At 46.7% G+C, this 16,704-nt stretch overlaps 1 protein-coding gene and 1 pseudogene across 5 annotated transcripts in view; both read right to left on the bottom strand.

The window, feature by feature from the left end:
- MED15 (mediator complex subunit 15) overlaps nt 1-16,704 on the bottom strand; it is a 74,733-nt gene that overhangs the window by 32,270 nt on the left and 25,759 nt on the right. For all 5 annotated transcript variants that reach the window (XM_056531063.1, XM_056531046.1, XM_056531056.1 and 2 more), the window contains exons 3-5: nt 15,236-15,287; nt 4,176-4,205; nt 3,853-4,065 (exon numbers count right to left, since the gene is read on the bottom strand). In XM_056531063.1, coding sequence (XP_056387038.1) covers nt 3,853-4,065; nt 4,176-4,205; nt 15,236-15,287 — 295 coding nt within the window. The remainder of the gene's footprint in view (nt 1-3,852; nt 4,066-4,175; nt 4,206-15,235; nt 15,288-16,704) is intronic.
- Nucleotides 11,841-12,019, bottom strand: LOC130344253 (U2 spliceosomal RNA; annotated as a pseudogene).

Here is a 16,704-nt window from a genome sequence, read left to right on the forward strand (position 1 = left end):
GGCGGCTAGTTTTCATAGCGAGCACTCGCGACATTCTGCTTGCTATGCAAACTAACCCGCTGTGATGACACTGTAACCTAATAGGAGAATAGAAGAACAGACATTGTAAACTGATAGAACGGGCACTTGTTTTACTTACACATTTTATGTTCGCCGCCACAGATAAGCATAATAAAAGGTGCCTATGTGCTGGCACCAATCACACAGCGCTCCTAGCGCTGACATACAGGAGATAGGCGTGGCAGCCGCGGGCCATAGCCACGCCTATCCGACTGTTGCTGACTGTCTTATAAAGCATTTATTAGCCTGATAAAAGCTGCTAGAATGCAGTAAAAAGGTATACCTGGAGAGTAATTCTAAAGAACTTTGTTACCCTGTGATTAGTTTATGGGGGTAGAAATTCGTGACAATTGCTCTTTAAACTCTGTCAGGGCATGCTGGGAGTTGTAGTTTTACACCATATAGGGGATTATGAAGAGTGGTATAGGTGAACATCTTTTTATGCCTTTAATTTGTGGTGTGAAATGTGAACATGCACCAAATGTATTAAATGGTACAGGGCAGGTGATAAATATGGTGTTGGTAAACATTTTTACTTCATTATTTCCCTTTGCAAGTTTTTAACTTTTTGCACCAAAATCTTCGACTTTTTAACCATGCTGTTCAAAGGCAGTTTTGTAAGCCAGTTCCTGGCTGGTGTAGGCTAATACTATTAAACTACTTCCACAGTTTTATTTAGTTGTTTTTGAGCCAAACTGAAAATAAGGAAGCCCCTTATGACTACAAATCTATCATTAGTTGCCTGTCTATGTTAGAAAAGACACCAATCCCATACAGTGGGGATCAAAAGTTTGGGCACCCCAGGTAAAAATTTGTATTAACGTGCATAAAGAAGCCAAGGAAAGATGGAAAAATCTCCAAAAGGCATCAAATTACAGATTAGACATTCTTATAATGTGTCAACAAAAGTTAGATTTCCATCATTTACACTTTCAAAACAACAAAACCAAAAAATGGTGTCTGCAAAAGTTTGGGCACCCTGCAGAGTTAATATCTTGTACAGCCCCCTTTGGCAAGTATCACAGCTTGTAAACGCTTTTTGTAGCCAGCCAAGAGTCTTTCAGTTCTTGTTTGAGGTATCTTTGTCCATTCTTCCTTACAAAAGTCTTCCAGTTCTTTGAGATTTCTTGTGTGTCTGTCACGCACTGCTCTTTTAAGGTCTATCCAAAGATTTTCAATTATGTTTAGGTCAGCAGATTGTGAAGGCCATGTCAAAACCTTCAGTTTACGCCTCTTGATGTAATCCCCCGTGGATTTCGAGGTGTGTTTAGGATCATTATCCATTTGTAGAAGTCATCCTCTCTTTAACTTCAGCTTTTTCACAGATGGCATCAAGTTAGTATCCAAAATTTGCTGAAATTTTATTGAATCCATTTTTCCTTCTACTCGTGAGATGTTCCCTGTGCCACTGGCTGCAATACAACCCCAAAGCATGATTGATCCACCCCCATGCTTAACAATTGGACAGAGGTTCTTTTCATTAAATTCTGTTCCCCTTCTTCTCCAAACGTACCTTTGCTCATTCTAGCCAAAAAGTTACATTTTAACCTCATCGGTCCACAGAACTTGTTTCCAAAATGCATCAGGCTTGTCCATATGTTCATTTGCAAAGATCAAATGCTGATTATTGTGGTGAGGACTAGGGATCGACCGATAGTTTTTTTAGGGCCGATACGGATAATCGGTGGAGGTTAGGGCCGATAGCTGATAACTTATACCGATATTCCGGTATAAGTTATCGGCTATTTATCCCCCCCTGCGACACCGCTGCAGATCATTGATTTAAAGCGGGCGCTTCAAATCAATGCACTGCAGTGGCTTTTGCGGTGCCATAGGTCGCCACCCGCTTCTCTCCCCATGCCGGTCCGGGGGTCCTGAGTCCTATCACCCGACTCCGCACCCGCCTCCCCCCCCCCCGGGCCGCGCCCCACTGCCTCCCCCATCCCCGTTTTTATAATTACCTGCTCCCGGGGTTCACTCTACATCTGACACCGGTGGCGTCCTTCTGAGCTGTCACTGTGCGCACTGACGGTGACGTCACGTCACTGCGCACAGCGTTATGCAGGACGCAGCAGGAGCCAGAAATAGCGTGGGCCCCGGGAACAGGTAATTATAAAACCGGGGATGGGGGAGGCAATGGGGGTGGGGGGTGCGACACGGTGCGGCGGGCCAGGGGTGGGTTTCACGGGGCGGTGCAGGGCATTATCGGCAAGGTAATTGCCAATACAGATAATACCCAAAATCGTGATTATCGGCCGATAACATCGGACAAACCGATAATCGGTCGATCCCTAGTGAGGACGTAGAAGAGGTTTTCTTCTGATGACTCTTCCATGAAGACCATATTTGTACAAGTATCTCTTTATAGTGGAATAGTGTACCACAACTCCAGTGTCTGACAGATCTTTCTGGAGGGATTGTGCAGTCAAACATGGGTTCTGAATTGTTTTTCTTACAATCCTGCGAGCTGTTCTGTCTGATATTTTTCTTGGTCTTGCAGATCTTGCTTTAACTTCCACTGTTCCTGATGACTGCCATTTTTTTTATTACATTCTGAACAGAGGATATTGACATCTGAAAACTTTTTGCTATCTTCTTATAGCCTTCTCCAGCTTTTTGAGCGTCAACTATTTTCAGTTTCAGATTTCTAGACAACTGCTTAGAAGAACCCATGGTGCTGATTGTTGGGGCAAGGTCAGATGAGTCTGGGAATTTAAAACCTTTGACATCACCTGGTCTTCCCAGATGATTGAGAACAATCCATGAAATTGGCAGGTCTCAGCTTTGCAAAGGGGGCAGTGAATGCTATAAATTCTGCAGGGTGCCCAAACCTTTGCAGACGCCATTTTTTGTTTTCTGTTATTTTGAAAGTGTAAATGATGGAAATAAAATCTAAACTTTTGTTGACATATTATAAGAATGTCTAATCTGTAATTTGATGCCTTTTGGAGATTTTTCCATCTTTCCTTGGCTTCTTTATGCACATTAATAAAAAAATTTACCTGGGGTGCCCAAACTTTTGATCCCCCACTGTATACTTTAATAAGGGCCAGGGAAACGTTTACACAAAAAAAGTTGTGACATTGTTAAACACAAACATCCATTAAAGTTTATGGGGACTTCAGAGCTAGCCATTCACACACTGCTCATAGCATAAAGAGAAATGCACAGCAGTGCTTTACAGGTGTGCGCGTGAACAAATATGAGGCTTTAAAAAAAAAAAAAATTTTTTTTAAAAAAGGGGGGGGGGGGCTTTTGAAAGGGTTATAACATGCAAAAAAAGATACCTAGGTTATCTAGACCTAGACTACAAGTGCCAGAATAATGTAAAAAACATGCAGTAACTTTAATAAAAAAATAAATGACATTATAGACAACATACAGCTTTAGCCCAAATTTACTAAAACTAATTCTAAACTAAGTCTAAATCTTAGTGCAAACAGACTAGATAATCTTCAACAACTTTAAGGGTGCGTTCACACTACGGAATTCTCGCAGCTGAATTCTGCGAGCGGAGATTCCGCCAGGCAGCCGCCGAAGGTGCTTCGGCGCTAGGGCCGCGGGGCACTCAGCCGTCACCATTGACGGCTATGGTCCGCTCGTGGATTCCGCACAAAGAATGAACATGTTTTCATTGCGTGGAACACTTTCAGCGGCGGAAATGTCCGCCGCTGAAATTCCTCAGTGTGAACGGGTCTCGCGGAATTCCACCCGGAAATTTCGCGGCAATTCCGTAGCGTTAACGTACCCTAAGACTAAAGCTGATTGATAAACCTGTAATTGAGAACTTACTAGGCTGGTTTCCTGTTGAAACTCCAGATATACCATGTGGTGCCATTCCAGATGCCCCAGGCTGTGGCTGACCAGGAAGACTCATCTGTTGGGCCATTTGTTGTATTCCACTAATTCCTCCCATTTGTGCACCAGGGGGACGGACACCCATGGGCATTCCCTGTACACCTACAGGTGCTGTGCCTGTAAGCGTCTGTAGGGCATTCATTGGATCTATAAGAAGGTATAATTAGTATTACAGAAGAAGATTTATAAAAAGTTAATTAGCTATAATCATTTACTAGCTAAAAGTATGTATAAAAACATCCAGAAAAATCTCTTACCACTGCCAGCTGACTGAGCTTTCTTGTTATCTGTAAGGAAAGCACAAGTATAAAGTACACGAGTTAGAGCTTCTGGCATACAGTGTCACTGGGGGAGATTTATCAAAACCAGTCCAGAGAAAATGTTGCTGAGTTGCCCATAACAACCAGATAACTTTTTTCACTTTTAGAGGCTTTTTCAAAAGTGAAAGAAGCAATCTGTTTGGTTGCTATGGGCAACTCAGCAGCTTTTCCTCAGGCCAAGTTTTGATAAATCTCCACCATTGTCTGTCAAAGCACACGTCATTTCAATAATGGATGAAGTGTTTTAGTATGAGTACAGGACAAGATATCTTATCTGGAAACCTTCATGTGTTTGAATATAAATCGGCCCCCGGTTTATCAAAAAATGTGATTTATTTATTTATTTTTTTACTCCTTAAGAACGCAGGGTTTTTCCATTTTTGCACTCTTTCTTCATCTTCTAAAAATCATAACGCTTTCAATTTTTCACATACTGTGTCATATGAGGGCTTTTTTTGCGCCACCAATTGTACTTTATATGACAATCATTTCATCACAAATTTTACGGCAAAACCAGAGAAAAAAATATTGGGAAAAAAAAAAAAAACACGACATTTTGTTAATTTTGGGGCTTCCGATTCTATGCAGTACACTTTTCAGTAATAATGACTCCATCTCTTTATTCTATAGGTCCATACAGTTACAAGGATACCTAATGTCCAGAGGTTTTATTTACTAAAAAAATGTATAACTACATGCAAAATTAGTATGTGTAAAAAGGAGATTTTGTGCTCACTGTAAAATCTCTTTCGTAGCCTTCATTAGGGGAAGCCGTTACTGATGGGTATATGCTCTTGCCACTAGGAGGCGCTGACCCTAAGGGGGGGGGGACCTGACTCCTCATTGGCAGGATACACCAGCCCACTGAAAGGGAGGTAAAACAGTTTTGTCACAAAGCAGTAGGAGAAGCCAACAAGGACATATGTCCAAAGGACCCTAGAAAGGAATTCCCGGATTAACCCCTTAAGGACCCAGCCATTTTACACCTTAGGACCCGGCCATTTTTTGCACATCTGACCACTGTCACTTTAAACATTTATAACTCTGGGATGCTTTTAGTTATCATTCTGATTCAGAGATAGTTTTTTCGTGACATATTCTACTTTAACATAGTGGTAACATTTTGTGGTAACTTGCATCCTTTCTTGGTGAAAAATCCCCAAATTTGATGAAAAATTTGAAAATTTTGCATTTTTCTAACTTTGAAGCTCTCTGCTTGTAAGGAAAATGGATATTCCAAATTAAAAAAAAATTTTATTCACATATACAATATGTCCACTTTATGTTTGCATCACAAAATTGACGTGATTTTACTTTTGGAAGACACCAGAGGGCTTCAAAGTTCAGCAGCAATTTTCCAATTTTTCACAAAATTTCCAAAATCACAATTTTTCAGGGACCAGTTCAGGTTTGAAGTGGATTTGAAGGGTCTTCATATTAGAAATACCCCACAAATGACCCCATTATAAAAACTGCACCCCCCAAAGTATTCAAAATGACATTCAGTCAGCATTTTAACTCTTTAGGTGTTTCACAGGAATAGCAGCAAAGTGAAGGAGAAAATTCACAATCTTCATTTTTTACACTTGCATGTTCTTGTAGACCCAATTTTTGAATTTTAATAAGGGGTAAAAGGATAAAATTTATACTTCTATTTGTAGGTCAATTTCTCTCGAGTAAGCACATACCTCATATGTCTATGTAAAGTGTTCGGCGGGCGCAGTAGAGGGCTCAGAAGCGAAGGAGCGACAAGGAGATTTTGGAGAGTACGTTTTTCTGAAATGGTTTTTGGGGGGCATGTTGCATTTAGGAAGCCCCTATGGTGCCAGAACAGCAAAAAAAAACACATGGCATACCATTTTGAAAACTAGACCCCTTGAGGAACGTAACAAGGAATAAACTGAGCCTTAATACCCCACAGGGGTTTCACGACTTTTGCATATGTAAAAAATAATAATAATAATTTCACTAAAATGTGTGTTTCCCCCCCAAATTTCACATTTTTGCAAGGGTTAATAGCAGAAAATACCCCCCCCCCCCCAAATTTGTAACCCCATCTCTTCTGAGTATGGAGGTACCCCATAAGTTGACCTGAAGAGCACTACGGGCGAACTACAATGCTCAGAAGGAGTCGTCATATTTGGCTTTTTGAGAGCAAATTTTGCTCGGGGGCATGTCGCATTTAGGAAGCCCCTATGGTGCCAGGACAGCAAAAAAAAAAAACACATGGCATACCATTTTGGAAACTAGACCCCTTGAGGAACGTAACAAAGGGTACAGTGAGCATTTAGCCCACTATTCCAAAGCTCTTTCAGACACCAGTGGGGTGTAAATTCTCACTGCACCCCTCATTACTTCCGTGAGGGGTGTAGTTTCCGAAATGGGGTCACATGTGGTTTTTTTTTTTTGCGTTTGTCAAAACCGCTGTAACAATCAGCCACCCCTGTGCAAATCACCTCAAATGTATATGGTGCACTCTCCCTTCTGGGCCTTGTTGTGCGCCCCCAGAGCACTTTGCGCCCACATATGGGGTATCTCCGTAGTCGGGAGAAATTGCATTACAAATTTTGGGGGGGGCTCTCTTCCCCCCTTTTACCTCTTGTCAAATTGAAAAGTATAGGGCAACACCAGCATGTTAGTGTAAAAAAATAATTTTTTTACACTAACATGCTGGTGTAGACCCCAACTTCACCTTTTCATAAGGGGTGAAAGGAGAAAAAGCCCCCCAAAATGTGTTAGGCAATTTCTCCAGAGTACGGCGATACCCCATATGTGGCCCTAAACTGTTGCCTTGAAATACGACAGGGCTCCGAAGTGAGAGCGCCATGCGCATTTGAGGCCTGAATTAGGGATTTGCATAGGGGTGGACATAGGGGTATTCTATGCCAGTGATTCCCAAACAGGGTGCCTCCAGCTGTTGCAAAACTCCCAGCATGCCTGGACAGTCAACGGCTGTCTGGCAATACTGGGAGTTGTTGTTTTGCAACAGCTGGAGGCTCCATTTTGGAAACCGTGGCATACCAGACGTTTTTTAATTTTTATTGGGGAGGAGGGCTGTGTAGGGGTATGTGTATATGTAGTGTTTTTTACTTTATTGTATGTTAGTGTAGTGTAGTGTTTTTAGGGTACAGTCACACGGACGGGGGATTACAGCAAGTTTCCCGCTGCGAGTTTGAGCTGCCGCGCAAAATTTGCTGCATTGCAAACTTGCAGCTTGATACTCACTGTAAGCCCCCTGCCCATGTGAATGTACCCTGTATATTCACGTGGGGGGGGGGGGGGGGGGGGGGGGGGGGAGAACCACCAGCTGTTGCAAAACTACAACTCCCAGAATGCACAGTCTATCAGTGCATGCTGGTAGTTATAGTTTTGCAACAGCTAGAGGCACACGGGTTGGGAAACACTGAGTTAGGAAACAGACAGACAATGTTTCCCAACCAGTGTGCCTCCAGTTGTTGCAACACCAGTACTCCCAAACATTCTCAGGCATGCTGGAAGAAGTAGTTCGGCAACATCTTTAGAGACAGATGTTGCCGAACTACAACTCCCAGCATGCTTGGAGTTGTAGTTTTGCAACATCTGGAGGACTACAGTTTGCAGACCACTAATACAGTGGTTCCCAATCTGTGCCCTTCCAGATGTTGCAAAACTACAACTCCCAGTATGCCAAAGTTGTCCAGGCATGCTGGGAGTTGTAGTTCTGCAACATCTGAAGGGCCAGATGTTACAGAACTACAACTCCCAGCATGCCTGGATAGAAAGGGCATGCTGAGGATGTGTAGTTTTGCAACATCTGGAAGGGCACAGTGGTCTCCAAACTGTGGACCTCCAGATGTTGCAAAACTGCAACTCCCAGCATGCCCAGATGCCAAGGGCTGTCTGGGCATGCTGGGAGTTGTAGTGTAAGGGGACCAGATGGAGCAGTCCAGATTGCTTTACGGCGGTCTGGACTGCTGCAAATGTCCCGCAACGATGCCGAAGATCCACTCACCTGTCACCGCAACCGCCGTCTCCGCCGCTGGGATCCGAGTCTTCAGAGACGAGGCAAGTACCGGGGCCGGGCCCCAGCACTCCCCCGTCCCCCGCCGCGTCCTCTGGTCTTCCTCCGGTTCCCTCCGGATTTCCAGGGGGCGGGCAGGGCGGGAGGGAGTAACCGCCCCCCCCTGCGATTGGTCGGTTAGCTAACCGAGGAATCCCAGGGGATAGGAGGAGGCTCGCTCCTATACTTTAGCATGGTCCTGGCTGTCTGTGACAACCGGGATCATGCAAAATTACCGGACGGTCAGGTCCCAGAGACCCGCTCAGCCCGGTATCGCCGCAGATCACAGGGGCGATTTCCCTCAGGATTTGCGGCGATCGCCGACATGTGGGGCCTACATGGACCCCCTCGGTGTTTGCCCTGGATGCCTGCTGAAGCATTTCAGCAGGCATCCGCTTCCGATCTCTGCCCGGCAGGGACCGGAAAACGCCAGGGCGTAAGTTTACACCCTGGGCCCTTAAGTACCAGGGCACCAGGGCTTAAAATTACGCCCTGGGTCCTGAACAGGTTAAAGAAGAAAAAAATTTAAAAAAAACACAAGAACTGGAGAGCATCCAGGCAAAAATTAAGAAATGGGTGGGTGCGGTGTCCCCCCAATGAAGGCTACGAGAAAGATTTTACGGTGAGCATAAAAAAAATAAAAATAAATCTCCTTTTCTCGGGTCGTTCTTCATTGAGGGACATAGTTACTGATGGGGCGTATGAAAGCAGTCCCCTAGATAAGGAAAAACAACCATTAGAGAAAGGGAAGCAGTCCGGAGACCAAACCCAACCGTCCGTAAGGCTAGCGGACGAGACCCCAGGCCAGAGTCAGAGGCCCAGAAACTGAGCTCCCTGAAGAGACAGCAACCAGCTCAAGATCGATGACCTGAACAGCAGCAGACCCAAAAAACCCCGTCTCAGGGGCCCGCCGTGAGCACCCGGGAAGGGAAATTAGCTCAACTGGTGTAATCCAGACGACCAAAATGCCCTCTATCTCGTGATAACATGGACCCCAAAAGGGGGAGATGGAAGCAAAAAACAGCCAACAAAAAGGAGCGGAATACCCTTAAAAGGAGCATCCCGGAACAGCGGAGAAGCTGACATGGGAATTAGAGGATCCAGAGTCTCATGGAAGGCTTACACATATAAAGTATGTAAACTCAACGTCTGAGAAATGCACCGGGTGACAAACATCCATGTCGAGACAAGAAGTGCCGTACAGAAAGACCGCCCTACAAATGGGATCGCAGCGAAGACTGGGCAGGATCACAACACATGCCCAAGACCTCAACCACCACTAAAGCCCAAAGAACAAGGAGGGACGATCCAGAAAAGAAAGCATGCCACAGCATCCTAGGAAGGTGTCCAAGACAAGGAGACCAACCGGTCTTAGACCCCAGCAGTCTGAGTGGACCAGAGCACTCTGAAAAACCAACAACCCATCAGGACAGGGACGGCGGGGGAACAAAAGGGAACCTGGCTAGGTTCTGGGGACATAAAGATTACCCCCCAGAAGACTGTAGTGTTAGTATAGCGCAACCGACACTGTCAAAGGGAGGGAGGAACACACCCTTTCAAGGAGATCGAACCGAGGGAGGAGAGCAACAGCAGGACCCAACAACAGACTGTGGCTCCAACAGAGGAGAGTGCAATGTCTGCATGAGCAGCAGTAAATAACCAAGAAAACGGGAGAGAGCCAGGCTGCAAAAGTGGGCAGTAAGCACAAACCATTTGGAAGGCAGGCCCAGGCACCAACGGTGTGTCACAACCATGCCCCTAGCAGACCAACATTGTACCCTAGAAAGGGGAAGAGAGTGCTGCTGCTGTTGTTGTTGTAAAAGTCTGTGGAACCTGCAGGAAAACACCCACACCCCATCTCTTAATGGTGCCACACACCAAGACTGCTGTCACAGACGTAAGAGATGAAGGATGTATGTGTGTCAGGAAACATGCCGACAAAGTCAGACTTGCAGGTAAAGAGAGGCCAAATGAACCCACAGGGACACACCGGCCACGGGAGTGGCAGGAATGGGGGAGGTGAGCTGGTGGATGAGAAAGCCATGCAGACACAGCCTGGCTATTTGGCGTAGGGACCGTGGCCACAGCAGGTCCCGCATTTAGAACCACACCCTAAAGGTGGGATACCAGCTTTCAGCCATGAGAGCGGCAGGCATGTGGAGACAGACCTGGTAGTAGGGAACCCCGCAAACCAACACATGGTCCATTGTATAGGGCCCATGGAGCAACATATGGGGGGGGGGGGGTCTGGGACTCACTAGGAACTACACCTTGGCAGTGGGTTACCTGAACTTCCACCACTGTGGGAAGTGTATGGTAGTGGACCCGGCGTAGCAGCAAACCATGCAGACAACAGTCTGGCTGACTGGTATAGGATTCCTGAACACAGAAGAACACTCCTACGAACCCTCCCACAGGAAGTGGGGCACAGGAGTGTGGCTGATCTGATAGTTGACCCAGTGGTGTAGGAGACCATGCAGATGAAAGACAGACAGACTAACTGACATCAGTCCCTTGTACATGCAAGGACCCTCGTACAGATTCATCACACCAACAGTGAGGTATGGGAAGCCCCAACCATGCACGCGGCAGCCCAGAGATGAGAGACCGGTGGCAGCAGAAACTGTGCAGACAAAGGTCTGGCTGAACGAGTACACCTCCAGGTGCTAGTGATAAGGGGACAAAACCACACAGACTACTGTGCCCCTTTGACACATGTGGAAGGGCAGGGAGGCCTAGAAGCCATGGATAGAATCCCTGTCACCCTGGGAGACCAGAGGCGGCTTAGGAGCCATTGATTGTATCCCTGTCACCCTGCATAGGGTCCATAGGGCATGCCAGGTCACCCCACCAGACACTGTGCACTAGCCGTGAGGTACCGGTACTCCAGCCACAGATACATCAGCCCTTGGATAAGAGAGAGAGGCGCAGTGGAGAAAACCATGCAGACCACTGTCAGTCTTACTGGTATGGGTCCATAGTAGACAACAGGTCCCTCCAGTGGACACCTCGCACTAGAAGTGGGGTACCATTATCCAGCCGCAGATGCGGCAGTTATGAGATGAGCGACAGGACAGACTACTAGTATAATGACAGCAAGTCCAGTCCACATCCACGCAGGGACACTTCCAAGGAGACCTCGAACTGGACAAGGGGATCTGGGGCACTAGTGAGTGTCATGTGGCAGCCGGAAAAGGTGGGAATATAGCATGCACACGTTAAGAAAACCGGCAGACATGACCGACATGTCATGGCACTCACCGGGGTTACAGTCAGACTGTACTCCTCTACCGCTATATTTCAAAGGATCGTAAAACCCTTGGCAACGACCTGCCACGGCGAGTCACATACACTCCCTGACAGAGTGAGAACCGAGAGTAGGTATGCCAGTGGCATATCTCAACCGACTCAATGTAGTCATATCAGCCATTAAGGGTGATTGAAACAATAAAGCCCCATATACAGTCCCATAGAAAGAGCCCAGCAGATATTAAGCTGAAAAGAACAGAGTGTACAGGGCTTGTGCCGCAATACTCTGACCAAAAGGCTAAGCATTCCAATATGCGGGATGCACTGAACCAGCAGAAACTGCCCTATCAGTCAGACGCCTAGGGCGACAGAAGAGAGCTTCAAAATCGGCACTGTTCCGAAAAATCCAAACAATATATGTTCTCGAAGAAAGGACGTATCGGATGGTAAACTGATACTACACTTGATCTTAGTCAACAGACAAAAAAAAAGTAAAAAAATAAATAAATCGCCAAGTATGCCCTAAAAAGGCATACTAGAAAGGTAGGGAAGCTGGGGGGAAAAAAACTCCAAAACAGACAGGAGCAACAGGAAGGGTCATAGAAAAAACTATGTAGCTGTAATAACTACATTAGACCACTAGAGGGGAGCCTAACACTCAAGAGAAAAAATGCTGACAACAATGCAGTATACAGCCACAGTATACACCCGTGAGAAGCTTTGTACTTGCATCACGCGCTTGAGGGGGCGGAGCCAAAGTGTCAGTGGTATGATCCAGCCAGAACGTGCGCACCACTCTAATAGGGAGGTCAGTGACCCCTGGTGTGCACGCTGTAACACAAAAGGCCGGCGAGGGAGGGAGTCCTGTAAAAGCGCTCGTGCCCGAACATACAGGCCTGAAGCCGCAGCCTAAATTTATAGTACCCCCGCGCTCCGGCTGCCCGAGCTGGGCGACGAACGAAAACTAAAGTAAAAAAAACGCACTGGGGGGGGGGGGGGGGGGGGGAGGTGCCGGGCGAAGGTGCTGCCCGACAAGGAAAACTGCCACGGGAGGAAGGGGAGATAAAGAAAATGCGGGCCCCCTACAGAGGATCAGCGCAGGGAATTCAGGTGCCAGCATCCCCGAGATAACCAGGCACAGAACGCTGCGCAAGTGGGACCCCGGCTCCCTACAGTAAAATCATGCCGGCAGGCATGCATTAACCCCCCCTAAGGCTCCCCTTTCCTCACACGTTAACCCTTAAAAGGACCCTACAGAGAGGAAGCACAGCCCCACAGCAGAATAAAGAAAGGATCCTTGCCCGATCACTGGAAAGGGAAGAAGATGGGGGTTGGAGGAGAAAGGGGCATACTCACCTGAATCGCCAACACTCACCTGCAGATGTCAACCAGCTAGGTGTCACCTGCATCATGCCAGGCTGCATCAGCAAGACGAGCAGGGACTATGGGGGGACCCAAGGTACTACCCCCTGGTGCTGGCCATTGGTGAGAAGGGGTTAGCAGCACATACTCTATGTCATATGCCCCTTCATTGCATAAGGGGGAACAGGTAGTGACATACTCCTGAACCCCCACCTGAAAACGGGAAATAAAATTAATGAAATAAACTAACTAGACATCCCTAACTATAAAACAAGAAAAAACTTGCCTCCTACTGACACTAAGCTACAACTGGGTATATCCTGCCAGGGAGAACTTATTTTTTTCCTTAGCATCCGTGCCTTAGTGGCAAGAGCATATACCCTTCAGTAACAGTGTGCCCCAATGAAAAGCAACCAAGAAATTGTCCTATTCTGACCTTTATAACTTTATTTTTCCATAAACAGGGATGTAGGAGAGCTAATTTTTTGCACCATGATCTGAAGTTTTTATCGGTACCATTTTTGTTTTGATAGGACTATTTGATCGCTTTTTATAAATTTTTTAGGGTACACAAAGTGACCAAAATTACGCAATTTTGGACTTTGGAATTTTTTACATGTACACCATTGACTCTGTGGTTTAATTAACATTACAATTTTATAGTTTAGACATTTACGCACGTGTAAAATTTTAAACGGGAAAAGAGGGTGATTCAAACTTATTACTGAAGGGGTTAAATCACAAATTTTTTTTTTTTTTACACTTTTTTCTTTAGTCCCCATAGGGGACTATCACAAGCTATCCTTTAATTGCATACACTGTTCAATGCTATGCCATTGCTCCAGCCTGGATCTCTGGCTTGGAGCAATCAAATGCCGATTAGACAGCGAGGAGCAAGGTAAGGAGCCTCCCACTGTCCTTAGCTGTTCGGGATGCTGCAATTTCACCGTGGCGGTCCTGAACAGCTCACTGAGTTAACCGGCAACCTCCCATTTTAGACGATGCAATCAACTTTGATCATGGCGTCTAAAGGGTCGATACCGGACATCAGCCCAATCGACAATGTCTGGTATTAGCCACGGGTCATGGTTGCTTCATACATGGGACCTGCAGGGTATGAAGCGAGCTCAGCCCCTTAGCGCACTTCACTTATCAGGAGCCGGCGCAGGACCTAAATATATGTCCTGCTTCATTAAAGGGGTTAAATAAGGCTTGTAAAAAGTTGGTTGCTATGGGCAACTGCACTACTTTTCATCGATAAATATCCCCTATTGTGTCACAATTCACACACCATAACCCAAATGTATCAATCTGCCTCAACCTGCCTAAAAAGTCTGTTTTTCCCCACAACAACCAATCACAGCTCAGCTAATGTATGAAAGCAGTGTGATGTGTTATTATGGGCAAATAAAAAAAAAATAACAAAATGAATAAAAAGTTTTACACACACACACACACACACACACACACCCCGCTGTTAGACATCTTATCCCCTATCCAAAAGAAAGCTGAACTGTGATGGGTTATTATGAGCAAATAAAAAAGGGGAAAAATAAAAAAAAATAATAAGTTTTTCACACACACAGTTCAACATCTTATCCCCTATCCAAAAGGATAGGGTATAAGATGTCAGCCCAGTACCTAAGCAGCCCCGGAGCTAAGTTTTCTCCAAAGCCGATGATGGGCGAGAAAAAAACAAAAACAAATGAAAAAAAAAACACTTTGCTCCAGGCAGCTGAGGTACCGGGCTTCTGCAGGGGGGGGGGGAATTGTTGGTGTGCGTCATCTGCGTCGTTGCGTCTCGCAGCGCATATCAACGACGCAGGGGACGCACACCGGAGGCCTGAAGCAGCGTGGACCCGACCCCGGCAACAGGTAATTATACAACCAGGGATTGGGGAGGCAACGGGGCAGCGGTGCCAGCAATGGGTGCCACTGCCCCTTCTCTCCCCCTGTCTGTCGGTGCCGCTGCCCCATTGCCGGCGCCGCTTCTCTCCCCCTGGCTATCGGCGCCGGCAATGGGGCAGCGGCACCGATAGCCAGGGGGAGAGAATGGGCAGCGGCACCGATAGCCAGGGGGGAGAGAACGGGCAGCGGCACCGATAGCAGGGCTCTAGACCCCAGGACAGGCAGGGGCAGAGAAGCCGGCAATCATTGAACTGCAGAGAAATCGCCCGCTTTAAATCATTGAACTGCAGCGGCTTATCGGCGTATAACACGCACATAGACTTTAGGCTAAAAATTTTAGCCTAAGAAGTGCGTGTTATACGCCGATAAATACGGTAATTGCTGTCTTAGGAATAACTTATGGTAAAGGCTTTTAAAATGAATCTGAACTGTGACTTACGAATATCTCTGAAATGAATAATCAGCCTGGCCACCAAAGACAGATACTCCTCCTGTAATCGAGAAGAAATGACAATTAGCGGCAAAAAGTCCAAATCACTTTCAATTTGTAAAAATAAGCCATAGCAATAGAAAAAAAATAATTCTAGTCTATGCCCAATGGCTATAACATATTTACTCTCCTCTCTTATGGACTTTCATTGCATAAATACACAGAACACAGTGAATCCTGTAACACTGTTACCAGAAAACCAATATCTTAACAGCAATCCGCAATAACTGTTTTGTCCTTATCCAGTGTTACTTAAGACAGATTTTCCATAGCAGGCAGTGGACAGCAGATTGCAGAGAAGGGAGACACCAAGTGAGAGGGGTCTCAGCAGCAGGACCTCTGTGATTAGACATCTTATTCCCTATCCTTTGGGTAGGGGATAAGGATGTCTAGGGGGCGGAGTGTCCCCTTAAAGCTGTAGCCAGGGGGCGTGGCCTGAACGGGCATGTGAGCGGACGCAGCATCCCGGAGCTCCACTATTAATCCTGCTGGAATCCTAGGCATCTGGCCCCATTATCTCCCCTGACCCCTTTAGTGCCTTCCTCTACATACCTGGAGGCTGCAGGGATCGTGATGTCCGGGCGCAGCAATCGGAACCGGGCTAATAAGTCTCAGGAAGCCGGAGGGCCTGGGCCTCGTGGTGAGACGGCGCCATCTTGTGTGGAGGTGGCGGGTGTTGCGGAGAGGCTACAGCGCTTCACCCGGGTGTCGGAGCCTCCAGACGCGGCCCGGGTGGTGGCGGCTGATGACTGGAGCGACGTCAGTGCTGCTGGGGCAGAGGGGTTGCCCACAGCTCAGACTCCTACTGTGGCCTCTGACCCCTCTGGTGTGCCAGGACCCACAGTGAGTACTGTGGGGATATTAAGCTTTTACGCCATGACATGCAGAGGGTGTCTGAACGCATCGGTGCGGTGGAGGAGAGAGTGGGGGATTTAGAGGAGCAGGTCTCCCCTTTAAAACGAGACATGCATCGTGTGGTTAATAACCTAACTGCCCTGGCTGCAAAGTCGGATTATATAGAAAATAGTCTACGGAGGAATAATATCCGCCTTGTAGGGGTACCAGAGAAGGCGGAGGGTCGCAATCCAGGGGATTTCTTTGAGAACTGGCTTCTTACTATGTTTGGGAAGGAGACTTTGACGGCCTTTTTTGCTGTGGAGCGGGCGCATAGAGTGCCCACTAGACCTCTCCCACCTGGGCAGTACTTATCTGCATACTTCACTACAAGGACAGGGATATTATTTTGCGCAAAGCCAGAGAGATTGAGCAGCTTGCCATTATTGTTCACTGTATTTCTATTTTTCTGGACTTTTTCCGCTGAAGTCCAAAAGAGAAGGGCCAAATATATGGATGTCAAGCAACGCTTGCGCGTCCTCAACGTGGTTTACTCTATGCTCTACCCTGCACGGCTGAGAGTG

Source organism: Hyla sarda, chromosome 1, assembly GCF_029499605.1.
Source record: "Hyla sarda isolate aHylSar1 chromosome 1, aHylSar1.hap1, whole genome shotgun sequence".
In the NCBI taxonomy this organism is placed as follows: Eukaryota; Metazoa; Chordata; class Amphibia; order Anura; family Hylidae; genus Hyla; species Hyla sarda.